Source organism: Bos indicus, chromosome 7, assembly GCF_029378745.1.
Source record: "Bos indicus isolate NIAB-ARS_2022 breed Sahiwal x Tharparkar chromosome 7, NIAB-ARS_B.indTharparkar_mat_pri_1.0, whole genome shotgun sequence".
NCBI classification, from domain to species: Eukaryota; Metazoa; Chordata; class Mammalia; order Artiodactyla; family Bovidae; genus Bos; species Bos indicus.
Genome location: NC_091766.1, coordinates 54,129,257 through 54,156,733, shown reverse-complemented (window position 1 = coordinate 54,156,733; position 27,477 = coordinate 54,129,257). Strand labels below are relative to the sequence as shown.

General features: G+C 41.5%; 1 protein-coding gene across 8 annotated transcripts in view; it reads left to right on the top strand.

Moving 5' to 3' along the window:
• Window positions 1-2,141: 2,141 nt before the first annotated feature.
• Window positions 2,142-27,477, top strand: part of NR3C1 (nuclear receptor subfamily 3 group C member 1) — a 120,092-nt gene continuing 94,756 nt past the window's right edge. The window contains exons 1-2 of one of the 8 annotated variants that reach the window (XM_019965165.2): window positions 2,142-2,162; window positions 6,498-7,709. In XM_019965165.2, the coding sequence (XP_019820724.2) occupies window positions 6,511-7,709 (1,199 nt within the window). In that variant the 5' untranslated portion in view covers window positions 2,142-2,162; window positions 6,498-6,510. Of the gene's footprint in view, window positions 2,163-2,261; window positions 2,415-2,494; window positions 2,516-3,047; window positions 3,321-3,622; window positions 4,101-4,263; window positions 4,776-6,497; window positions 7,710-27,477 lie in introns of those variants that run through there. The other 7 variants (XM_019965162.2, XM_070793734.1, XM_019965161.2 and 4 more) reach the window with 7 other exon arrangements.

The window sequence follows — 27,477 nt, the reverse complement described above, 5'->3', positions numbered from 1 at the left end:
GATACACGTTCAGTGAATGTTTACTGTTAGAATTGCTGTTATTATTACAATGCTTAATCTCATGTCCTTTCTGGTACACAGGATTTCATTTCTTAAATTAAGTTCCATACACATTTATTGCAGGTGTATCACAGGATTTGCAAACTCTTTTGTGGAAATTACAAGATCAGTGAACAAATATCTCTTTAATATTGTCTATTTCTACCCTCCATGCTTAGCTATGTGATCTTAGATAAACTTCAAACTCTGTAAGCCTCGGGTTCTCATGTTAAAACCATATATACCTATCTATTCAGCTGTTGTCAGCAGAAGTGGGCAGCAGACTGTGTGGGGGGGTGTGTGTTGGGGGAATCAATAAATGTTAGCCACAAAGCACAACAATTTTAATACTCTGAAAAGCAGATACAGGGCTAAAGTTTATGCCTGCTTTCAGATAAACATGAAAGACTAAAGAATGAGAGGTTTCCCATCAAATTAAAAAATTAACAGGCATACTTAGACCACTGAAAAGAAACGAATCAGGAAAATTTAACACTTTTGCTCCACTGAAAGTATTTTCAATGGTGATTGTTAATCTGAAACAATGAGTCCTCTCCCATTTTAAAGTGATCCACTGGACCTGCAAGAAAAAAATGAGAGGGGAGAATTGGGAACTCTTGTAAAAGCGGGTGTTACATAAATGCAGGGTGCCAGCAACCTGCAATATGAACAGGTAAGAGGGATGAAGTGTTTTTTTGTTTGTTTTTTAAAAGCAGAGATTCAACCATGAAACAGGATTATGGTATGGGAAGAGACACTTGATTAGATATGTTAGGGTCCCTTTACATGTTTTGTTGTTTAGTTGCTAAGTCGTTTGGGACTCTCTTGCAACCCCGTGAACTGTAGCCCACCAGGCTCACCTGTCCATGGGGTTTCCGAGGCAAGAATACTGGAGTGGGTAGCCATTCCCTTCTCCAGGGGGTCTTCCCCACCCAGGAAGTGAACCTGCATCTCCCACATTGGCAGGCAGACTCTACCACTGAGCCACCAGGGAAGTCTGCCCTTCTCCCTTTATATATGTTTGAATACTTAAATAATTCCTAATATGACGTCTAAGCAGATGTACAAGGATATTCATTTCAGTGCAAGTTTTCATTTTTATGCATTGGAGAAGGAAATGGCAACCCACTCCAGTGTTCTTGCCTGGAGAATCCCAGGGATGGGGGAGCCTGGTGGGCTGCCGTCTATGGGGTCACACAGAGTCGGACACGACTGAAGTGACTTAGCAGCAGCAGCAAGGTAACATTGTAGGTTTGGGTCTTGACTTTCTTTCCATGAAGCTGTTGGTTGTTTAGGGACCCACTGGGTAAAGACATGTGATTCTGGTATTTGAAACTTAGAAGGTAAGAAGCCTGGAAAGTAGGCAAAGTAGCATGCTAGGAGTCAATTCTCATTTAGAGGCCACGGTGAGCACCCAAGAGTAGGGCTTCCCTCCAGTTGACTACTGACAAGGAAAAGAAAAGAGAAGTCATTTCTTCCGGATCAGAAGAGGTGTTGCTAACAGAAGGGGTTTTGTTAGCAACTGGGTTGCTCAGTGCTCTTCATAAAAATTCTCCTGGCTGAAGGTTCTACGCTGGCAAAGGTCTTGGGTCCCTTCTTGCCTCCGGCGGTGAGCGTCTTTTCCTTTGCCAAGATGGTGGCCCTGGCATCATCTGGAGGCGGCCAGTGCAGATCGCCTCCGCACAGGTGGCTTGCTAATAGCCTAGTTCTCCCATGTCATCCTTGGACAACACACGGGGCAGCGTCCACCACCTCTGAACCAAATGCGAGCGACTTCGGCTGCCGGGTAATGAGAACCTCGGCCAAGATGGTGGACGCGCAGCCAAGCGGCGTCAGCTGCCTTTACCAAGATGGCGACGGGAGGTTTCCGGCACGCGCTTACCCAATCCTCTGCAAATGTCAGGGCAGAGCAGCCGCTGCCAGTCTGGGTGCAGCTGGGGGAAAGAGTAGCTGCAGCCGAGCGCCCGGGCAGGGCTAGGTGGAGCTGCCGCAGCCTCCGCCCCTGGCAGCAGCAGGCAAGCGATGTCACCTGTAGGGGCGCAAAAGTTACCTCCCCAAACCCTAAAGCAACACAAACACAACCTTTCCCCGAGTCACACAAATGATAGTATGTGCCGCCCAAGGTAGGAGGCTAGATCCCGGCGTCGCCCTAGCCCTCCCGAGGCGGCGAGCTTGGGGAGGGGGCTGGGGCGGGGGCCTCCCGCGCCGACTCCCCTCGCCCCACGCCCCTCTCTATGGGGACAAGCCACGTGTTTCCCTCGGATGGAGGGGGAGGTGCGTAACGGGAACAGCTGGAAGGAGTTTCACGCTGACATTTTAAAGCTGCGTGTGTTCAATTTTATTTGGAGGGACTAGGGTCCCATGAACACGAAATGGTGAGCAACGCATTGAGGCGAGTGCAGCAAATGTCAAGATTCTGGGGAAGGGCCTCCGCGGGAAACTTGAACGTGAGCCCCCGAGGGGGGTGGAAGGAGAGGTCAGGAGTTGGGGGTGGCGGGGGAGGAGGGCGTACTTTGCAAGCAACTTACTGTTTCGCTTGCAACTTGCTTTTAGGCCTGCCACCTCCTGCTTTCCTTAAAAATAATAAAAAGTGCAAAGAAATCTAGTTCGCCGGAGGTTTTGCATTTGGCGTGCAACTTCCTTCAAGTGTGAGCGCGCTAGGACGGAGGGAGGGATGGGGGTTGAACTTGGCAGGCGGCGCCTCCTTCTGCCGCCGTCGCCGCCTCGCAGACTCGGAGAAGAGGGTGGGGGACGGTCGCGGCGCGGGGGAGGGTGGGTTCTGCTTTGCAACTTCACTCTGGGTGCGAGCGCGCTCGGCGGGTGCAGACTGGGCCGCCCAGACGATGCGGGGGTGGGGGACCGGCCCGCACGCGACTCCCCGTGGGCCAAGAGTACGTTTGAGCCGACCCTCTTCCCTGCCCGCCCCTCCCTGAAGCCTCCCCAGAGGGCGTGTCTGGCTGTCCGGTCCCGCGAGCGGCCGAGACGCTGCGGCACCGTTTCCGTGCACCCGTAGCCCCGTTCGAAGTGACACACTTCGCTCAACTCGGCCCGGGGGCGGAGGCGCGGACCGGCCCCGCGTCTCTGCTGCGGCCGCGCCCCGGCTCCCCCAGCCAGCCCGCTGTCATCCGCAGGGGCGCTGACGGCGTTTACCGCCGAAGGACTGGGCGAGCTCCGGAGTGGATCTGGAGTGGCGGAGTTGGGCGGGGGCGGGAAGGAGCGGCAAGAAGAGAAACTATAGAGAAAACTCGGTTTCCCTCGGAAGCCCGCCCCAGAAAGGCCAGGTCGGCCCCGCCGGCGCCTCATCTCCTTTTGCCTGCGGGGTGGAGAGGTGGAGGGCGAGGAGGCTGCCTGGGCGGGAGCCGCGCCGGGGGGCCGCGGGCGGGCAGGCGCCGTCGCGGCCGGGGTGGCGGGGCCCGCGCGGAGGGTGTGGGGGCGGGGGCCGCGGCCGCTCCTGCAGTTGCCGAGCGTCGCCAACAGGTTGCACCGTTCCCCGCGCCGCCGCGCGGCCCCTCGGGCGGGGAGCGGCCGGGGGTGGAGTGGGAGCGCGCGCGCGCGGGTGTGTGTGCGCGTGTGTGTGTGTGTGTGCGCGCCGTGGCGCCGCCTCCGCCCGCCCCCCTCGGTCCCGCTCGCTCGCCGCGGCCGGGCGGCCCTTTCGCGTGTCCGCGCTGCCTCCCCTCCTCCTCCTCCTCCATTTTGCGAGCTCGAGTCTGTGACGGGAGCCCGAGTCACCGCCCGCCCGTCGGGGACGGATTCTAGTGGGTGGAAAGAGACGCTGCAGCCGGAGCGGCGGAGCGCCGGCACGGAGGACGCGCGCCCGAGAGCCCCGGCCCGCGAAGACGTGCGCGGGGCGGGGGTCTGGCTTGTCAGCCGGGAAATGGGAGACTTTCTCAAATAGGGGCTCTCCCCTCCCCCTCATGGAGAAGGGGGCGGCTGTTTACTTCCTTTTTTTTAGAGAAAAAAATCTCTCCCTCCTGCTCCTCCTGCTTTCACACGCTAAGTTGTTTATCTCGGCTGCGGTGGGAGCCGCGGACGGTAGCGGGTGAGCGGCGCAGCCGGCAGAGGTAAGGGGAGGGCCGGGGGCTGGGGCCCGCGTGGGCGCTTGCTCCCCGAGGTGCGGGCCGGGGCCTAGAGGCTGGCTCGGGGGCGCCGCGGTAGCTCGCAAACTTTTATTAGCCTCGGGGAGTGGGGGTGGGGGCTGGCGAGGGCCGGGTGACGGTGACGAAAGGGCAGCGCGCGGGTGACAGAGCTGGCCTCTTCCTCTCTCTGGGCCGCCGTCCCCCGGCCGGGCCGAGGGGGAGGAACCCGAGCTCCCTGCGAGTGGAGCTTCGTCGAGCCGCCCCAGGTTTCCAGGGTCTCGCGTTCCCTGGCAAGGAATCCTGGCTTTTTTTTTTTTTTCCCCTTCCCTAGTCCCCTTTCTTTTCCCTCCTAGGGGGGCCTCCCTGACACCCATTTTTCTGGTGAACGTTGAGTGGCGTCTGAATTCTCCTCGCCTGAATCTTTCCACTCCACCCTAGTGCGCCCGAGCGCGAGCAGGGTTTGTGTCGAGGCTCCAGTGCGTCTCCTTTCTGGCGGGCACGCAGTGTGTGTGTGTGTGTGTGTGTGTGTGCGCGCGCGCACACACACACACACATACACACACACACACGCAGGGGGCTGACAGTCTGCGACTTGGAGACTTCGGCCGGGGCTGGCGTTATCTGGTGGAAGTGGGCGTGTCGGAGAAAAGAACTCAACAGGTCTGGACACATTTCTCTCTTAACCTCGCACTTTTTTCCCCTCTCGCCTCCCTCGGCCCCGGGTTTGTTCTTTAGCGCTTGACATCACTTCGCGCCTGAAGGTTTGAAGTAGCCCCTTTTAGAAAAAAGACCCTCCCTAACCATTGTAGTTTTGTGGTGCAATTTTTGACAAGTGCTAGTTTGACGTTTTGGGATTGCAGACTTGACGATTGCAGCCGTGTAATGCCGCTTAAGACCCCTTGGCATGGTTCGTTAACGCCGATTACTGTGACAGGGTTATTTGCAACTTAAACGGGGGGATAAAGTCGTTTGAGGTATCTTTTCGTTTTATGAAGTTTTGTTTTGGTTTCGAGTTTGAAGGCAGCTGTCAAAGCGGCGTGGAAATTCATTAGGCTCCATTTGATACCTTATGTTTAGAGATCGTTATCAGATAAATACAGCAGAGGGGCGGGGAGAAAAGCAGTTTACCCTTGAGATTTGTAGAGGCGGGTGCCTACCACTGTCTACCATCATCACATTCCACTTTTAGAGAGGACCAGTGAAGTTTGAGCATCTTAAAGTCTCCGTACAGGAAAAGTTTTCTTTCTTTGAACGGGATTTGAATATAATGTCGCAAATAATGCTTATCAAAGACTCTGCCTGCCTCTTAAAACATCTTGATTGTCAATAACCTATCAACCTAACCCTCTTGAAAGAAGGCTCAGAATTAAGATAGGTGAAGCTTTAGAATGCGGAGCAAATTGTTCTGAGCATTTTACTTGGATTTATATAAATGTGATTTTACCGGTCTGGGGTGTTTTTTTGTTTTTGTTTTTCTTTGTTTTTTTCAATACTTAGATATTCAGAAAGGACAACATTTAATTTCGAGATTATAATAGTATTTCATACTGAGGTCTTAAGCAGTTTAAAAACGTGTAGTTTCATAGATTCTATTGTAAGGGTTTGAGAGAGCTATAGTTCTTGTACAGTATTTAAATAAGCTAAAATTTTAGTGTGAAGCTACTATGCATTCTATTCTACTTTTTTAAATCTAAATTTTGATTAGCCTGTGTACAGTGCCTTTCATTACATACGTCCAAAATTTGAAGGCAGGCACTATTAGGCACATTCAGTAGGAAATATGGGTTAAAATAAGAGCCTTTTCCTACTCTGTTGGAAAATGAGCAGACCATCATTGTTTATTTTTCAAATAAAATACATGGTTCACCAGTAGGTTGGACTAAAAGGTTTGGATGTGTGACCAGCCAGTAGGAGGGGAATTGGGGAGTAATTAGAAACAGAGAATTCTAGCATAGTGTTTATCAAATTTTATGTTTATTGGTTCTCAGAAAAGCCGATAACCTTGATTAGTTGAAAAGAAATGATCATACTTTTTTAAAATTAAATACTTTGACATCAGCTGGAACTTTAGAATAATCAGAATTATAATGTCTGATTAACAAAGTTACCAGTTTGTGAGTGGCAGGATGAATACCCAGGCTTAGATTGATACAATTTTGTTCAGAGCTGTGCAAATGGACTGCATTGTACTTTTAAATGTGGTGCACTGAATGGGAGCAGGAGCCTCTGCTTTTGTATTCTGGAAGACAGAATCTATCTATTCTTGATAACAAGGAATTAGATCCGGTGTTAACTAAAAGGTTCATTTAACAGGCTCTTACTAATCGGATCACAGAGATAATGTGATTTTGTAGCTTATTATGTCCCCTTCTTTTTTTGTAGCTGATACTCACTGATGGACCCCAAGGAGTCATTAAGCACCCCCAGTAGAGAAGAAATCCCCAGCAGTGTGCTTGGTCGAGAGAGGGGAAATGTGATGGACTTCTATAAAACCCTAAGGGGAGGAGCTACTGTGAAGGTTTCTGCATCTTCCCCCTCACTGGCTGCTGCTTCTCAGTCAGACTCCAAGCAGCAAAGACTTCTGGTTGATTTTCCAAAAGGCTCAGGAAGCAATGCGCAGCAGCCAGATCTGTCCAAGGCAGTTTCACTGTCCATGGGACTGTACATGGGAGAGACAGAGACAAAAGTGATGGGAAATGACCTGGGATTCCCACAGCAGGGCCAAATCAGCCTTTCCTCTGGGGAAACAGACTTTCGTCTTCTGGAAGAAAGCATCGCAAACCTCAATAGGTCAACCAGTGTTCCAGAGAACCCCAAGAATTCGGCATCCACTGCTGTTTCTGCTGCCCCCACAGAGAAGGAGTTTCCAAAAACTCACTCTGATGTGTCTTCAGAACAGCAGAATTTGAAAGGCCGGAAGGGCAGTAACGGGGGTAATATGAAGTTGTATACCACAGACCAAAGCACCTTTGACATTTGGAGGAAAAAGCTCCAGGATTTGGAGTTTTCTTCTGGGTCCCCAAGTAAAGAGACAAGTGAGAGTCCTTGGAGCTCAGACCTCTTGATAGATGAAAACTGTTTGCTTTCTCCTTTGGCAGGAGAGGATGATCCATTCCTTCTGGAAGGAAGCTCGAATGAGGACTGTAAGCCTCTTGTTTTACCGGACACTAAGCCTAAAATTAAAGATAATGGAGATTTGATCTTACCAAGTCCTAGCAGTGTGCCACTGCCCCAAGTGAAAACAGAAAAAGAAGATTTTATCGAACTCTGCACCCCTGGGGTAATTAAGCAGGAGAAACTGGGCCCAGTTTATTGTCAGGCCAGCTTTTCTGGGGCCAATATAATTGGTAATAAAATGTCTGCCATTTCTGTTCACGGTGTGAGTACCTCTGGGGGCCAGATGTACCACTACGACATGAATACAGCATCCCTTTCTCAACAGCAGGATCAGAAACCTATTTTTAATGTCATTCCACCAATTCCTGTCGGTTCAGAAAATTGGAATAGATGCCAAGGGTCTGGAGATGATAACTTGACTTCCTTGGGGACTTTGAACTTCTCTGGTCGATCTGTTTTTTCTAACGGCTATTCAAGGTAAGATTAACGCTTTCTGTTTCTTGAAAATGGTATGTTTAAGATCCATTGATAGATTTAAACATTTATTTGAATGTATTCGACTGTAATTCAAGTGCTTTTTCATGTGAAAAAGTTTAAGTGGTCTTTTGAAAGTAGGCTTGGTAGACAAACTATGTGATTTATCTGTACAAAACCCTTTCAAGTTTTGTGTTTGTTTTTTCCGAAATAGTGGTATTTGGTATCCCATTGGGCAGTGATTGAAAATTTTATGTGAAAACTTAAAATAATATTGCTCATTAACAAATAACTTTAGTAAAAGTGATGTAAATTCAGAGGCGGATAATGTGTGGAAACGTATTTATTGTGTATAATTTTAAGTTGTCCTAAAATATGCTCTTACATTACAATGAAAAACACCTTTAATACTTACATAATCAAACCTTGTGCTGTATTTGTACATCTGTGAAGTGTTAGCCTGGGGAAAATTAGAAGTACTAACAATGAACCCTCTTCTTCAAACTGTGAACCTTCCTGTTGAAGAAACTGAGTCCTGAGGTTACTAAAGCAATGCAGTGAGCAGTTTACCTGACCTGAGTATTAGATGTAGGATAGAGTTCCTGACCCAGCGTAGATAAGTTATGTCTGCTGATTGGTTTCTTTAAGAAAGAAATTGGTGCTGAGTTGACTTTCAAATGTTCCTGCAAGTTCTCACATATATAACTAATGGCCAGCATTGTTAAGCTTCAGTCTCAGCTATGTTTAATTTGTTCCTATCTTCTTTATTCTCTATCATTTATAAGTATACTGACATTTCTGTTTGACTCAAAAAGGTCTGTAAAAATGTAATTACCAAGAAAAAGTTCTAAATGTACGTGAATCTGTTGGTAGGAGTTAAATGCTCTGTCCTGCACGCCCATTGCCAATTCAGATAAATATGTATCACATTTTAGGTGTGAAGGAAAATATAAAAATTAATTGTAGAGACACAAGACTGATTAATCAGTGAGACTTTTTGAGCCGGGAGGAGGGCATAGTAGACACCATGATTTCTTTGTACGTAAGTACTTCAAGTTCTAAAGTGTTAATGGTAGTCACTTCCCACTAACTAGTCATTGAAAATTTTGTTTAAAACTTTTTAAAATACTTTTTCTATTAATGATATACCCTAATACTGAGGTGATATACCCTAATACTGAGGTGACTCATTTTTTTCCTCTTTAAGTAGGAAGCTTTGCTCGTTGGGGAAAAACTTTATATTTAGGCTATGGTCTATTCCTTTTAAAAGGCTTACACGTTTCTTATAAAAGAAAAAAAAATCCTTGGTTCTTGTGTGTTTTAATGTAAACTACCTACTAATCTGTTACTTAATTATCTTTTACGTAGAACATTTCAACTTTTTATTGCTGTCATTCTGAACTGAAGGTTTAAAATGTTTTCAGTAAGAAGATTTGAGATGTTACTACATTAGCCTGTTGTGCTTCAGTCTTAAAAGACATGCTGTGTTTTAAATTTTTCAATCTCAGTTTTTGGTAGTGGAATTCATGATTTTGCTTATTTGTTTTAAAAGAATAAGTACATTTGGTTTGACTAAGGTATTTGTAGGAAACTGCTACATTGATTTATAAAACATTTAATTGTACAAAGAAAAATAATATATCTTAGGAAACGCTTGGTGATAATTAATGCTTTTGTTCTGATACTCAGCATGGTATTGTTTTCATTTTCCTTACTGTAAAAAAGGCGTGGAACAAGAACTTCCCATTTTCTAGTCAGTTAACTTTCATTAAGCCCTATAAAATCTAGGATCTAGAGAATAAATCTTAATATAGTTATTCTTAAATCATTAAAGCTAGCTTTAATACTTTTTCTACTCGTTGATAACATTTAAGGTATGTCAGCCTCAACAACCATATGATGGTAGGCAAAACGATGATCTGGCTCTTTCAGATTCTTTAATATTTAGTGAAATGATTATTGTAGGCTGATGTGTGGTTTGGAATTATAATCAGTAGTTTGTGTCGTATGAAAAGATGTAATATCTTTACAGGATAGTTTGAGAAGTTTTGAAAATTTTGTGCTTCGTGGCATTATCTTAACATTGGGAACTGTGATTACCCAGAACAAAGCTTCTTCCAAGTAAATTGAAACAGTGTTTCTTTTTACCATCATTGAATTAGCCTATTGTTTTCAAACAGTAACCCTGATAAAACTAAAATCCATTGCTTTCTCTTCTCTATATGTTACATGGTTCTAGCCAAATTTTATGACCAATGACCTTGAGTAATCAGCAGATAATTCAACATGTTAAGACCACAACTATGTTAAGTAATGCCTTTCTGACTTGAGATACAGAAATATTAAATCCACTGATAATTTCACTTGCATTCTGTTTAAATTCTTTTAAAGCATAAATTGTAATTTGACTTTTTAAGATGTCACCTAAAATTGCTTTTTCTTAAAACACTTAAAAACACTTTTCACTCTCTTTTGTGAGGGAAGGCAATTCCTTCTGATGTATCAGCATAGCACAACATCCAGTTATTACATTGTTGTAAAATTATGAATATCACGATAGGCCATAGTAGACTATTTGAAGATTTAAGTTAATTGATAGTAAAATGAGAGGAACCTTATTGATACTCAGATACATTCTTTAAGTAAAATGCAGTAGCCATTCTACCTTCATATACTTTTTAAATACTGAAATTCAAAAAATTTAGCATAAACTTGTAACATTGATGAAGGCACATTTCTGCATAATTCGATTTTCAACGTCGTTTCACTTGAGTATTAATGGTGCAACTGCTGAAAGGAGGCATAGAAGTAAATGGTTTCGGTGGAATTAAGAGCTTTTATTGGAACTACGTTGAAACTTTAGTATAAAAAAGTTGATCGTTTTCTGAAGGGTATGGTTATTGAAGAGAAAGAATGATGCAAGATGAATTTGTAACCTAAGTCATAGGTGGAGTTTAAGGCTCTGTTGATTGGCATTTAATGAAGCTATGAAAATTTATGTAGATTTTAACATCTCATTATTATTTGCATCTGTGCCTCACTTATTAACATACTGGGAATGAAGACCTGTACAAACACAGGATGAAGGAAGCAAATTGTGTCCCCTTAACATTTTTCTTATTAACATTGTGTTGATGGTATTCTCAGAGAGAGAGGAGACCTGAGGAAGATATTTTTACTCATTTCTCTCCTTTTTTAATGGATACTTTATACCTTTTTTCTCTCCTTCCAAATGTTCTAGCAGCGAGTGTTTCAATCAGTGTCTTTTTAAGCTTAATATTTCTGATATTCACTCATAAAATGATTTCTGAATGTTAAAGGAGGCTAGCTTTTGGCTGTTTGTCTTCATTTTTTAAAACCCTGTGCATTGTTATGGCTTTATTATTAGTAAAAGAAAAAAACACAAGATAAACACATTGTGTATTCAGGTGTGTGAGTTTAGTTTGAAATCACTACAGTACAGAGATGTGTGATTAGCATGTGGTCAGATTTTATTGAAATTACTTCTTGTGATGTTTCTTTGGCTATTCCGTTATATTTTTATAGTTGATAAAAGTAATTTATATTACAGTGCTGTTTTGCCTTTATCTATTGATGTTACAGATATTTTAGTTAATCTGGCCACTTTTACTATTATATAGACTGTGTATAAATTTTACAAACTATAAGAGACTTATTCTGAAACATACCTCGCATATATATAGGTTAAATGTATATTGTAACAGCAGTAAAATTCATATGTGTATAGAGATCACATTGGTGGCTTTTAGAGATTTTAGTGAAGGAGAGGTTGGATCAAAAGTGTTTAGTATGAGTGACTACTGTAAAAGAATATCTGTATTATTTGGTTGATTATATAAGTTTTAATCCACTCTGGGCTGCAGGTGATTTGAAATAGCCTAGTTGTTAGGAACGCTTAATTTACATTGGGCTTAAAATTAGCCTGGGGCATATTTCTTAAAACATATTTTTTCTTACTTTTAACATCATACCTAATTGTAGTGAGCAAAAAGTTTTCGTTTTGTACTACTGTTTATGTGAGCAAATTAAATACACAAAATAAGTTTGTGCCTGATAGCATATACCCTTCTGAGGACATTCTGATAATTGTGTAATGCAATGTTTATAGGTGTTTGCCAAATTAATGGGCACTTGCTTCCATATTTCTAAGTTATGAAAAATGTATATTGGTGAATTGTGTTGCAAAAGAATTTTCAAGAAATATTTTGTTGAATTTAGCTATAACTGAAAAAAAAAATCAATGACTTATTGACCTTTATAGAAGAACTCCTATTTCTATGATTTCAGAGAGTCAGTTGCCCTCATTTTCTTCTGGCTTGTTCTACTTACGTTTTGCATTTTTCAAGTAAATAAAAATATCCTTATGGAGAACTTCCATTTAGGGGAAAAAAAAAAAAAAGATCTGTTAAGTGTTCCTCTCTCTCTGAATTGTACATGATCACTTTTATGCTAAACTGGATTAGAGTATGAGTTTTAATGGTAAATTTTTGTATTGATTTTTACCCACGAAGGTATATTTTAGAAAATATAGTAGTTCAAAATTAGTTGGAGAGAGTGGTTTCTACCCTCAAACACCAGATTTTGATAGACTGCCTTTTTATTCCTGACTACCACTGTCACATATATCCCTTGAATACAGGCTTCCAGTGGAGTTTATGGATTACAGGTGTTGAGGGAAGGGATGTGAGAGGGTGAAGCAGTAGAGATATGAAAAGGTGGAAGAGAAGTTTAGAAACATCAAGAACGTTCCAAAAACCAACAGTTTGGATCAGCTGCCATGAATTCAGAGGACTGAAAAAAGAGAAATTTGGGGCTGTGTTTGCACATCAACTCTTTGCACATAAAGAAGTGCATTAACCAGGATTACAATTTAGTTTCTTTTATTTGACGTAAAAATCTAAAGCTAATTGTGGCAATATAGCCCTGATGTTTATAGGTATCCTTGTTGTCTTTTGCTATCCTTTATTACAAAAAAAAAAAAGGATGGAATGGAAATTTTAGTTCCTTTTAGATTGTTTCAGCTAAGACCAAGTTTGTATTTTTCCCATTTTTATTTAGACTGCTGTTTACTCAAAAAAGTCTAATTACTGGCATGTAGTTGAAGCAGTGATGATACATTGTGTGGATATAAGCACTGTACATTTCCTAGTGCACTTTGACGTACACTGTCCCCTGACCCCGTCAGACACTCCAGTAGAACCCTCTTCTGTAGTAGTAACGTATTTCCATGGGGTGTGTATTTTTCTGTTGAAAAGTAAGGAAATGGATTCTTATTTAATCTTACCTATTTATAATAAATTATGTGTGTGTGCATGCTCAGCCATGTCCCACTCTTTGCAACCTTACGGACTATATCCTTGCAGGCAACTCTGTTCATGGGATTCTTCAGGCAAGAATACTGGAATTGGTTGCGCTATTTCCTCCTCCAGGGGATCTTCCCAACCCAGGGATTGAACCTGAGTGTCCTATGTCTCCTGCATTGCAGGGATAGTTTTTGCCGCTTGAACCATTGAGGAAGCCTATAATAAATTATGGAATTCTCCAGTTGCTAGATGGTCATTTAAACTACTTATATTGCAATATAGTCCTTAAAGCCAATTATTTTGAATAGAAGTGTGTCATCACCTAATTTTATCTCTGGCCCGGCTTAAATAGTAATGATTTATCTTAAAGGAGCTGCATTAAATATACTTTTTCAGAGTAACATATTAATTTTGAGTGCTTTAAATTTTTTTTATTTTGAGCAAGTTTCAACAAGACTAATAATGTCTATAATACAACAAATTTAGTGAAGATGTCTCTTATTTTAGAATTTTTTTCATTTGCACTGTAGAGCTCCAAATATATATACTTCAGGGGAGAAAGGTTTAATAATATGATTAGCTGTAAATATTTAGCCCATTATCTTACATTGAATTTTTATTTTTTAAACTTAAGTTCAACTTAAGTATGTAGTATATAGGACATACGGTTTGTGGCAATAAATGTTAATTTTTTTTATAATAAAATTAACCTTTATTCTGGTTGATTTCATAATTGTCCTTAATATTTAGCTGTGGCTATTATGAAAGTATATTTGATAGCCAATTTTTTAAAGCTGTTGTGAAATGACATTTAATTTAGTACACGATTTATTATTTCATGCTGGTTGGGGCAATGTGTGACTTATGACCTTATGATTGTCACATGTTGAACATTAAAGCTCTCCCTGTTTGCTGTAGACACTGTTTTACTTTATTATTGTTTTAATGTTTTGTGTTTTTGTTTTGTAATTATTGGAGATAAGGGTTTCCTTAATTTTAAGATGACATAAACTGCGAATTTGGTGGATTAAAAAAAAAAACTTCAAATCCCTTCCAGACAATTCCGTTACTTAATAGTAGAAGTAGTAGAAAGAGATAGACTAAAAATGAGGAAACTCACGCTCTAATGCTGAGCTGAACTGATCTGTGACCTTGAATAATCAGGTGTTTTAGAGTAAAAATACTTTCCTTACAATTATACATGAATTATTTTCAAAACATGTATGTACTTCTGTCTCTAAAATCCTACAATCCTCTTAACTTATTATTTTAGTGAATGAGGCACCTGGGGAAGGGAATGGAAAACTAAAATTGATTCTTTGTACACTGTCAAGTGTAAGACAAGAATGAAACCAGGTTCCGTATTTTTACAAAATAGTAATTTAAAATAATGTAGTTGGTGGTACATAGAAAATAATATGTAAACACTGCTGTTGCTTAGGGCTCGAGTTCTCAAAGCTTGCTTTCGTGTCAGGCACGATGATTTTAGATTAGAAGTTAAAGGGACTTGAGAGCTCTTTTACAGCCCCCACTTACTTTTTCAGAAGAGGAAATGAGACCTATGGAAAGTGTTTAGAGAAACAGCACAGGATTAGTTAGTGGTATTACCAGAAACGATTTAGCAACTAAGTGGTAGCAACAATTACACTAAGAATGCCTAATTCTCAGTAGTCTAAGCTCCCCAGCAGGCCTCGCTTAACATCTGGTCTCTAGAGATCTGAAACAAAATACAGATTAGTCAGATATTTTGTAAAAGTTATGATGAAGTTAACTACGTCAGATTTTTTTAATGTATATTATCCATATTCTTTCCTGTATGTTTTGAACTTTTTTTTCTAATAATTTTTTCTGTAATTTTCTGTCACCAGTATGCTCAAAACTTTGTGTGCATTCGTCTTATTTAAACCCCTTAACAACCCTATGAAGGTTTTTAATTCTAGTTTCTGTATTCTTACTGACTCTGTCAGTAACTTTGTAGTATAGAAGACAGCTGTTATTTACCTTAATTTTACAGGTGGGGAAATTTGAGACATTTTATAGAGAAAGAGAAAATAATAGGAATACTTAATTGTGATCTGAAGGGGGAGTATTTAATATTGTGTTAGAAATCCTTTCTGAAGTGAAGTGAGAGTCGCTCTGTCGTGTCCGACTCTTTGCGACCCCGTGGACTATACAGTCCATGGAATTCTCTGGGCCAGAATACTGGAGTGGGTAGCCTTTCCCTTCTCCAGGGGATCTTCCCAACCCAGGGACTGAACCCAGGTCTCCTGCATTGCACGTGGATTCTTCACCAGCTGAGGCACCAGGGAATTCCTAGAGAAGTGGAGTGGGTAGCCTATCCCTTCTCCAGGGGATCTTCCTGACCCAGGAATCAAACTGGAGTCTCCTGCATTGCAGGTGGATTCTTTACCAACTGATACTTTTTATTTGTCTTAAGTGAAATTTATTTGTCATAAGTGAATTTTTAAACAATATGTAAAGGAGAAGTGGGATCAAGCCACTTATCTCTCTTGCGTATATTTGTGTAGTCTCTTTCTGCTCTCTGTCACAGTTTCAGCTTCTGTAAAGTAGTGAGAACACTCAGCACTCTTGCTTGAGGGATTTGTGCATGGTTGTTTACTTTGAAAATTAAAAAGTACTATAAAAATTCACTGTGGAATTCTTAAAGCTCTGCCAAGTCTCCTGAGCTCAAACCAACATGACCCTCACTGGCCTAAGTACATTGGGACATCTGGGCCTGTGTAGGTGTTTCCTATCTATGAAGCATTAAGACATTTTCCGTGCCATTATGTATAATCCCCGAAGGGTCATGGAGCCCGGTTTTATAAGGACTAAATATATTTAAAGCTTTCAAGGGCCGAATCACTTTTTTATTGCATTTTTTTTCTTCAGTTTGGGTTTTTTGTTAGCTTTTAAATGTGATGTAAATTTAATAGCCATGTTAATAACTTCAGCCACATTGTTGTCCTTTTAAATAAATGCTAGAATATCCCTCTTTCTGTTTGATTGTCTGGTATTCTTCTAAAATCAAGTATGCAAAGATTGTCATTAAGAAACTTTAACCTGAAAAGCTGTGTGCAAAAGAACTTCTGACTATAATGAATACCAAAATGTATCCTAAGGGCGTAAATCTGGGAGAATTATGTAGTTGACTTGACTTTATTTACTAACATTTTTATTTTTGATAAAGTGGTTGAAAAAAACTTTAGAAAAACAAATTTAGTGGATGAAACCAATCTCTTTGGATAACAGTCAAGTTCAGAATCAAGTGACAGTTTAAACGGGTAAGCTGCTTAAATTGATAATATAAAACTGATAATTTAAACTGGTAATATGCTTATTTAAATTGGTAATATAAAAAATAACTTGGTTTGTAGGCAGCTTTCTTATAGGGAAACTAAAACTTTTAGTTAGAACTAAATGTGAAATTTGTCATCTGGAATCCAGCTGAGTTTACTAAGGACAAAGTGTGACTATAAAATAGCTAGACTGATTTTTTAAAAACAGAAAACATAGAATGAATGTTTTCTTTTTAAGCCTCTACCTTGGGATATACATTCCTCTTTTGAAATTGCCTTCAAAACCACCTTATAAGACTTATTACACTATCAGTTCAGTTCAGTCACTCAGTCGTGTCCGACTCTTTGCGACCCCATGAATTGCAGCACGCCAGGCCTCCCTGTCCATCAGCAACTCCCAGAGTTCACTCAGACTCACGCCCATCGAGTCAGTGATGCCATCCAGCCATCTCACCCTCTGTCGTTCCCTGCTCTTGCCCCCAGTCCCTTCCAGCATCAGAGTCTTTTCCAGTGAGTCAACTCTTTGCATGAGGTGGCCAAAGTATTGGAGTTTCAGCTTTAGCATCATTCCTTCCAAAGAAATCCCAGGGCTGATCTCCTTCAGAATGGACTGGTTGGATCTCCTTGCAGTCCAAGGGACTCTCAAGAGTCTTCTCCAACACCACAGTTCAAAAGCATCAATTCTTCGGCTCTCAGCCTTCTTCACAGTCCAACTCTCACATCCATACATGACCACAGGAAAAACCATAGCCTCCTATAGTAGCACCTGAATGTTCTTGCTTACTCAGAAAATGTGTTTATTCCTTAGCTTGATCATTTACCTTACTTATGTGATTCCAAATGATTTGAGTATTTCCAATAATGTAGAAATGTAATCCTCTCCCAAATTATAACATTTGTTTTCATTGAGATTATCTAAAAGAACTCATGTAGGTATTTCTGTAGAAGACTTAAATTTTAAAGTTTGTAGAATACCCCTGGAATAAGTGCCCGGCCTCCCAAGATAGGGCTTCCCTGGTAGCTCAGTGGTAAAGAATCCTCCTGCCAATGCAGGAGACGAGGGTCCGATCCCCAGGTCAGGAACATCCCCTGGGGAAGGAAATGGCAACTCACTCTGGTATTCTTCCCTGGAGAATCCCATGGACTGAGGAGTCTGGTGGGCTACAGTCCATGGGGTCACAAAAGAGTCTGACACCACTGAGCTCCTCCCAACATAACTAATTTGAAGTGAATGTGGCTCAATTGCTAAGTTTGGATTGCTTTCTTTAAGCTGTCAAGGAGCTTTGTGCTATCAATTTACATACTCCCTTTTCTTAACGTAGGGTAGAAGATAATAGATTTACTCCTTACCCTGATTTTTTTCATAGAAATTAATATATATTTTATATTCAAGTAAAGTGGGCCCGTCTTTGCCTTGAACTTGAAGGGAATCTGATGTTAGCAGGTGTACAATAAATGTAAATTCCTACAGCAATACGTTTCCTTTTCCAAAATCCAAATCCAATCTTACTTCCCAATCCGAAACAATTCATATCCCATTCCAATCAGTGTATCAGAGAATTAACTATTTGAGGGTAATTATAGGAAGAACAAGGGCTTCCTAGGTGGTGCTAGTGGTAAAGAACCCTCCTGCCAGTGCAGGAGACCTGAAAGATCTGGATTTGATCCCTGGGTCAGGAAGATCCCCTAGAGCAGGTCATGGGAACCCACTGTAATATTCTTTCCTGGATAATCCCTGGCGGGCTACAGTCCACAGTCCGTGGGGTTGCAGAGTCAGACATGACTGAAACAACTTAGCATATATAGGAAGAATAACCCAAGTACACTAAAATTATTTATATCCGTAAAATAGTTTAACAGAGAGTTACAGTTACATGTATTTTCTACTTTTATTCCTTATGAGCTGAAAAGAAATTTTCTGCTCCTACTGAAAGTACTTTTAAAACTTAAATAAATTTTGGTTGTCAGTACTCTTTTTTTTTAATTTAGCCATGTTTATTATTCATAAAATGCTAGAATTGGAATGGATCCCAGTCTTTGAAATCATGAAGATACATGCAGTGGCATTAAAAATAGGATATACCTTTTGTAAGCATTCTGTTAGTGCTGAAATTCTTTGTGAGAATTTTCTTTTTGAGACGATTCTGCTTAATAACTTTAGTATGTTTCCCATGTCTATATTGAAAACAACCTGTTTTCTCAAATAGTTATTCTTTCTCTGCCTCAAAATGATCTGTAAGTTTTTGATGGCTAAGGAAAGGAAATAAAGAGCCATTATAGTGTGGCCAGGGTGCTCTACTAGTAAATTCACTTTTATTTTTTTACTCGTTTATTAGCCTGGAATATTCTAGCTTGTTCTTTTAGCTAGGAGCCTGGTTGGTGTTTCTATTCAGTAGAAAATGCTTCTTATCACTAAACATATACAGTGGGTTGGTGCAGGTGCAGTCTATGGGCACTAAGTTTTCAATATAAGAAATAATATTAGTAGAAAGGTAGGAAAAGTAGGTGGAATAATCTCTAATTCAATATGTTAGGGATGAGTAACCCTTTAATTGATAATAATCATTTAACAAGGCTGTACAGTACTTTGGGGGTACCACAGACATATTTAAAAGAGAAAGTAGAGTAAATAAGTGAAGCCAGAAGGAAAAGTTAGAACTAAGAAACCAATGAAGGAAGAAAATGAAAGTTCTAAATGCCAGTTCCAGGGTCTGGTTAAATCTGATTTTCCTATGCCTAAGTGTTTCTGTATGAACACGGGGAAATACATAAGCTTCCAGTTACATTGTGGTAATAGGTGGAAGAGCTACAAAGGCATGTCTTAGGAAGGGAATTCTTGAGATGGGTGGAGTGGGAGGTTAACTACGTCTCAAAGTGCCTCCCAACAGCACTGGCCGCAGCACACACTTAACGAGCTAGGCACTGGGCGTCTGGAGGTGAAGATAAATATCTCTAACTGTGAACCTCACAGACCTAGAGATCTTCATACCTCTTCCACTCTGCCCTCGACTCCAGCGTCCCCCATCACTTTCCACACCCAGTTTGCTTTTTGAAATGTCCACTTTCCCCAGAAGGCATAACTGAAACTTCATGGAGTCAAGTCTGTGGATGAATGGGAAGTAGCAGTTGATTCAGCTATTTGGAATAAAAAGGTGGCAACAAGGAGTCTGAGAGAGGCGGAAAGAATGAGCCAATCAGATGAGCAGTGCGCAGCTGGGAGTGAGCCAGCGGGAGACTTCACTCCCCCGTGCAGGAAACCAATGCGCACAGTCGCTCAGTCACGTCCAGCTCTCTGTGCCCCGTGGCTGCATCCCTCCAGGGTCCTCTGTCCATGGGATTTCCCAGAGGAGAATACTAGAGCAGGTTGCCATTCCCTTCTCCAGGGGATTTCCCTGACCCAGGGATCGAACCCACGTCTCCTTCATTGGCATGTGGATTCTTTACCACGGAGCCACCAGGGAAGCCCAATATATGCAGTACTGTCATCTTATACGTTATGTGATATAAGAAGGAGGACACACGACTTGCACCCTTGATGTTAAGACGTTTTTCTTTTCTTCCAGTCCCTTGAGAGTATCTCCTTATTCTCTACAAGAAGCATAACCCTCTTTTTAGGTCCCCTGATGCATTTTATGCCTGGAAACGTTCTCCTCCCCACATATCTACACGGCTCTCTCTCTCTCACTTTATTTAGGTCTCCACCTAAATGTCAGCTCCTAAGAGAGACCTTCTCTGACTGCTTTATCTGAAATAGTAGCACCTTTTTTCAACATTATATATCTAATTGTTTATGTCTTATCTATTCACCTGCTGAAATCTAAGTTGCTTAAGAGCAGTGATGCTGTTGGCTTTGCTTATTCTTGTATCCCAGCAAGTCACAGAGTGTCTAACGCATAGTAAGACCTCAATAAGTGCACACTGAATATATGAATAAACAAACCTGACATACAGACTCAGATGTGTAGGGATGGACTGCATCTCTGTCTTTCCAGAGAAAAGAAGTGTTAGCAGATAGTGTCACTGAGAGATGACAACCCAAGTTAGGTTCTCCAGATAGGCAATAGGTTTTAAGATGGATTAGTGCTTATGCAGATAATGTGTACATAAAGAAAATGTGTTTTTAATTGCTGTCGGCCTTTAAACTTGCTCTAAGACTTCGAAATGGATTGCTTTTTCACACTCTTAGAACAGTGTTGGTACATCTGTTATTGTTCAGTCAGTCAGTCATGTCTTGACTCTTTGCGACCCCATGGACTGCAGCACACCAGGCTTCCCTGTCCTTCAGTATCTCCCAGAGTTTGTTCAAATTCATGTCCTTTGAGTCTGGTACGTTTACCATTGGGCAAATTAAGGCAGCCAAAGCTTTGAAAATAAGAGTTTGAGGTCTGGCTTTTTGAAATTTATCTTGCTTTAGATAGTACCTTTCATGGCTTTCATCTTCTCATTTGTTTAAGAATTGAGATTACGCTTGCAGACATGTAATGTATACACTTGTGTTGATTTATCTAGAACAAGTCAGGCAAGAAACCAATTTGCCCGTTTACAGATAAGTGTGTGTATAATGACTGAATAAAGAGAGAAGGTGTCTTATTTTTGTCTGAATTTCCCAATTATCATTCTTAAGCTTATTTAGCTTATTTAGATTTGACTTACTCTGTTTCTAGTTTTGACCTTATCTATAGAACATAGCAGCAATTCAAAGCTAGTAAGATATCTCTTCTACTAAAAATGGTAATAGAGTTCAACTTAATATGGTGAAGGCAGTCATAGAAAAGAGAAAATGTAAGGTAAGTAGGTATTAACTAAAGCAAGAAAATCAGATGAGGTCGTTTAAGAACGAACTGCTTTAGCATTCAGAAAGAAAGAGGGGAGGACCAAGGACAGGGCTCTGGAAGGCATCCAGAGAAAGCAGCCACAAAAGATAATGAATAGCTGGAGAATTAGGAGACCAACAATTTTAAACTGAGGTGGGAGAAAGTAGCATATACTGTCAAGTCAACTAGGGAAGAAGAGAGAGAATAGATCATCATAAATTTGAGAGGCTGCTATTGAAGCCAATCTGTAAAATATATAAACATTCTCAAAAGTCAAAGCTAGAGAAATCAGTGAAATCCTAAATGGAGCAACAATATAACTAGACTTAATTTGATTATCCCTAAGTTAGAGCCTGATCAGTCTTTCAAGTTTAGGTGAAAATATTAAAGTGGATAATGTGGATAAAATAATTAAAGTGGTGACACACTTGTGACACCACTGGGACCCTGACACTGAGTTAGGAGTAAGAGACAAAAGGCTGGAAACCAGGAGGGAATTAGGTTTCTGTTTCTGGAGAAGCCAGTACAACAGAAAGAAAAAAACAAAACAAAACAAAAACTAGCCATACCCCCGTACAACACTGCTTTCGCTATTATTCCTCTAATCAAAACATGTCTGTGGTTCTGTTGCTCATAGCATTGTGGTTCTCCATCCTCTTTCCACCACAGCCTGTATCCACATAGCAGCCGCATGGATACTCCGGAACCTTGGAGAATGTGGGTTACGCACAGCTCCTGCAGCTCTGTCCTGATCTGTCATATCCAAGAAAGCATATCTGAGTGTAGGATGAGATGGTAGGATAGTCTGTGAGTTGGCTTTTTAAAAATTGTTTTTATTATTATTATTTTCACTAAAGCCTTTTCAAAATTTACAAAAATAATGTGTTCATTCCCTTCAGCAAAATTATACCAAGAACATTTAATAAACTTTTTCTTCGTTTCCTCTTTCTTCCTTTCCTGTCTCTCCTTATCTTCCACATTTCTGCATAATCATATAAGCATACATACATATAAGGCATCTGGATTGTTTGTTTTAAATAAGAATAGGGTCATCATATACCAGTTTCTCTGCGGCTTGCTTTTCTAACAGTACACTCTGAACATCCTTCCAGATCAACAGATGTAGAACTGATTTTTTAAAATCACTTGTACAGTATTTCATTCAGGTTGTTTTAAGATTTTACCACTACAAACAAGGCTCCAGTAGACATCCTTTTCTGTGTATTCTTACACATAGCAACTTTGCTTCTAAACATAGATTCCTCCAAGTAGAGTATATACCCTGAGTCAAGGGTATATACATTTACATTTTTCAACAGGTATTTCCAGATTACTTTCCACAAGGATTATAGCAGGTCAGTATAACCTGGCAGTGTTTACACCTTATAATGAAAATACATAAATCATTATTAATAACAAATCCCTTGCCACAGATTCTGAAATTGATCACAGCGTAGCAGTGTGCTGTATGGTGTAGCCGAGGACTACTGTTGTCTGGGATTCAGGCTCATCCTTTCGGCTTTCAGCACTGTGTCACCTTCTAGATCAGTTTGATGCCCACTCTGTTAACTTTCCTTTATGAGCCCTGCCCGTAACAACCATGTTCCTCATCTGATGGTGTGCAATGGCAGCTGCTAATCATGCAAGTTTTTTATATGTCACTCAGTGATAGAGGACATAGTAGATGCCCAATAAATATTTATTGGACTAATGCTGTTTTCTTTATATATTTCTTACCTCTCCAACTAGATTCATTCTTCTTGAACGCAAGGAATGTTTTCAGTATAGCATTTAGCACTTAAGATACTCAATTTAGGTTGACTATTTAAACAAGGAACCACAGAGAAAAAGAGCAAATAACATGACTCTACCTTTAATCATATATTTTACCCAGGACAAATTGGAACTGTAAGACTCCAGTGCCAGCAGTAACAATAAGAACACTTGTGTTCAGCAGTTACAGTATGTGAGGCATAAGTCAGATTGCGCAGGATGCAGCAGTGAGCAAGGCTGATGTTGTTTCTGTCCTTGCGAAACTTATGGTCTTATAGAAATTATACTTAAAAGATTTGTAGGAAACATTGAAACAGTGGTGTCCAGTTTCAGGCTCCTTCCAGCAGAGGCTGTGGAATATTTATTCATTCAGCATTTACTTAGTGCCAGCTCTACCAGGTGGCAGGGTGGCAAAGAATCCCCCTGCTAATACTGGAGACGCGGGTTCAATCCCTGGGTTGGGAAGATCCCCTGGAACAGGAAATGGCAACCCACTCCAGTATTCTTGCCTCAAAAATCCCACGGACAGAGGAGCCTGGAGGGTTACAGACCGCAGGGTCGCAAACAGGTGGATGTGGCTTAGCGCACACATGCACAACTCTGCCAGGCACTGAGGAGAAAGCCCAGGGCAGCCAGATGTTTGCTGGAAGGCGGCAAACCAGCCAGGGCGACTGCTGCTGGCGGCAGACCTGTCCCCAAACCAGCGCTGCCGCTCCCACATCTGTGTGTGTGGCGAAGGGACAGACCGAGCAGTGAGCGTTAGTGTGTGCTCCAGGGCATTCCTTGCTCAGGAAAGGTGCCAATCCCCATCACTGCTGCAAAGCACGAACCGTTAGGGAGTTGCTCCTGACATTCAGCCCAGTGGAAGCCAGTCTTGCTGTCTAGTCCTTACTTCTCATGTGAGGACACTAAGGCTGAGTAGTTAGTACAGTCCCGTGGGTGAGCATTCGGATTCTGCACTCGGGTTCCCTGGATACGAATCTGTTGAACAGCTGTGTGACCCTGAGCAAGTTTGAAACTCTGTAAGCCCTCAGTTCCCTCACCTTTAAAATGGGCACAATGAGATGACCTCATAACACAGTGTCTGGCAGTTGTAAAGCATTCATGAACTGTTAGGTGGTATTTTTAGTGATGCGGCTAAGATGAGTCAGCTCCTTAAATGCCAAAGGTTCCTGCTTGAGAACCCTGTCTGTTGTGCCATACCATGCTAGTCATAAGCCATTTTCAATTAAGATAATTCTTCAACTAGCTTCATTATGATCTTAACTTTCAAACTAAGTAATTATGGTTACATAATGGAGACTTTCACCCCTGGTACCATTATGATTTCTTGCCTATAAGTTTGAAGAGGAACTGAAAAATGTATGTACAATGGGTGTTGTGTTCAAATGAGTACTGAGTGCTCCCTTTGAGGTGCTCTCTCCAATCTGTCCTCCCTGCCTCCACGCTTTTCTCCTCCGAGTCACTCTCCCACTATTTGATCCTCTTAGGAACTCAGTTAAGCTAAATCAAGGTAACTGAAGAAGAGCAACCCTTTCATGTCTTGACAAATTCTTGTGGTTTTATAAATAAGTTCATTGCTTCAGTCATCTGATCTCTATATATCTTTAGCTCCTTATTAAAGAGAATATTAACTCTAAAAATCATCTTACAATATAAAGTTTCTATCTCTTCAAAGATAGACTTTAAGAAAATAGTTTTTTAATGACTCAAAGTGAATTAACTATCACAATTAAAAGGACTTTATTTTCCAGATGTAGATTTTAAAATACCTAATTGTTTATTTTGATGTCTAAATTTATTATAGATCAAACGACCTTTTCCATGTTGGAACCATCTTTTGGAAGGAAGATTTTTTTTGTTTCACTTCTGCTTGCTCAAAGTTAATTTCTTTGATAGTTGTATCAGGTAGTACTTGCTCTATAACAAACCGTCCCCAAATTCAGTACCTTTAAAATAACAAGCATTTTTTCGTTCCTCCTGAGTCTTCAGGTCAACTGGGCAACTCTGCTCATCTGGCCAGGCTTAACTGATCTCAGCCAGGCTCACTCAGTGTGTCTGTGGCAGCCGGCTGGTTGACTGTGGCCGTGAAGCCTGACAGTCGTGTCTCATCTGACAGGCTCTCTAGAGCTTATGAGTGTACCAGCAGAAGCATGCAAAGCTTCTTAAGGCCTAGACTTACTTCTCCCTATTGTCAAAGGTTCTATTGATCAATTCAAGTTAGAATGTCCGGTCTAGATGCAGGCAGGAGGTGGAGGAGCTGTGAAGTTATGCTGCAGAGGGCATGACTTGGCAGGGGCCGGGGGGCAGTTCTCTTTTGCACTGTATGCCAGTAGTTATGGGAGATGGGTGCGTTTGAAAGTGTGATCCTTCAGTTGCTGATACTCTGATCACTTATGAAGCTTGCCCATGGTGGAGAGGCAGAGTCACTGCAATCAAAAGGATAAAAGCCTGGAATTTAGAGACCAATTGTGGTTCAAACTCCAGATCTATCGCTTATTTCTGCAGTCCTGCACAATTTACTTAACCTTCCTAATAGGCATGCTGTAATGGTTGATTCACTTGATTCTTTGTGTGTAATTTATTATAAAGAAGGGGTTAGGTTGGATGTCTACGAAGTACTTAGATAATTGCTTTTATTCGTGGAAGCCAAAATTGCTTTTATTCCCAGCTCCCATAGTCCAATCAAAGTGCCAGATTCAGTTATTTCTTTGGAATAAAAGGGAAGGGAAAGTGTGTTAGGGAAGGAAGGAAGAATACGTGACTAACTGTGACCTCAAAATGAAGTGACTCCTAACTGGGGAATTTCCTTATAAGAAAAGAATGGCTGAGACCCATAGTTAAGAGAGGAAAATCCATAGGTCTCTTTGGGTAGAATTCACTGATTCATGGGGTAAGAGTTGTAACATTAGACACAATCCAAATCTACATTTAAAAAAAAAGAATTCTGGCCTCTCTTGGACACACTGGGTGTCTTAACGTTAGATTTGGGAACTGTCATACCTGAATCAGGTATTACTTGTGATATGGAAAAGAATAGTACCATCCCACATTTAAGTTGGCTGCTTTTAAAAAATTAAAGGTGCCACATAGAAATAAAACAGCATGCATTTCTTTTCATCATGCTGAAAACTATTGTCAAATAAATTAACTAGACACAGATCTTTGTCCTACTAGTGGGGAATAGAAAACGTCTCTCTCTCACACATATATATACATGCACATACATACATATATGGTAAAAGTAAAATTAAATCAGGTCAGCTCAAAGAGCCAGGTATTTCAGAATCCAAATAGTCAGAAATGTTAACTTCTTCTAGGAGAAGGACCAGGTTCGTGTCCTCAAAGATCTGAGAACTGAGCCTGAACCACCTCTGATTTTAGCTAAGGGTGTGAACACAAGCAATTTGTAATTACACAAGCAAATTGTAAACACAGGTGATTTGTCTGTATCTTAGAGGCTTCCCCAGTGGCTCAGATGGTAAAGTGTCTGCCTACAATGTGGGAGACCTGGGTTCAGTCCCTGGGTTGGAAAGATCCCCTGGAGAAGGAAATGGCAACCCACTCCAGTATTCTTGCCTGGAAAATCCCATGGACAGAGGAGCCTGGTGGGCTACAGTACAAGGGGTCCCAAAGAGTTGGACACGACTGAGCGACTTCACTTTCACTTTAGCCACCTTTCATGGGATTCCCTGGTAGCTCAGCTGGCAAAGAATCCACCTACAATTCAGGAGACCCCAGTTCGATTCCTGGGTGGGGAAGATCCCCTGGAGAAGGGATAGGCTACCCACTCCAGTATTCTTGGGCTTCCCTGGTGGCTCAGCTGGTAAAGAATTCACCTGCAATGCGGGAGAACTGGGTTCGATCCCAGGGTTGGGAAGATCCCCTGGAGAAGGAAAAGGCGACCCACTCCAGTATTCTTGGGCTTCCCTGGTGGCTCAGCTGCTAAAGAATTCACCTGCATTGCGGGAGAACTGAGTTCGATCCCAAGGTTGGGAAGATCCCCTGGAGAAGGAAAAGGCGACCCACTCCAGTATTCTGGCCAGAATTCCATGGACTGTATAGTTCATGGGATCACAAAGGGTTGGACACGACTGAGCGACTTTCACTTTAGCCACATTTCATGCTTAATAATTATACTCATTATTCTAAGAAAAGAACATTTGAGTATACAGTTGACCCTTGAACAATACAGGTTTGAACCTTGGGGGTCCATTTATGTTTTGAAAAAAATCGGAGTGTGTACTGCCGTATTACACAGTCCACCAAGTGCAGAAACAAGGGCACAGGGGATGTGCAGGGCCAGCTGTAGAGCTGTAGTCAGCTTTTCACTGCATGGGCTTGGCACCCTGTTATTCAAGGGTCAGCTGTACTCATTTGATTAGTGATAATAAAATATTTTACTGTGGACAATAAAAGTGTTTAGAAGCCCTTGTTTTTTAAGGCTAAGCTACTGGATTATGGATTTCAATCTTTGCTTTTTTTTTTTTTTTTAATCATTTCCCAATTTCATCCTTTACGGGGACCATTTTAAACCATAAACCAGGGGAAACCAGCTTCC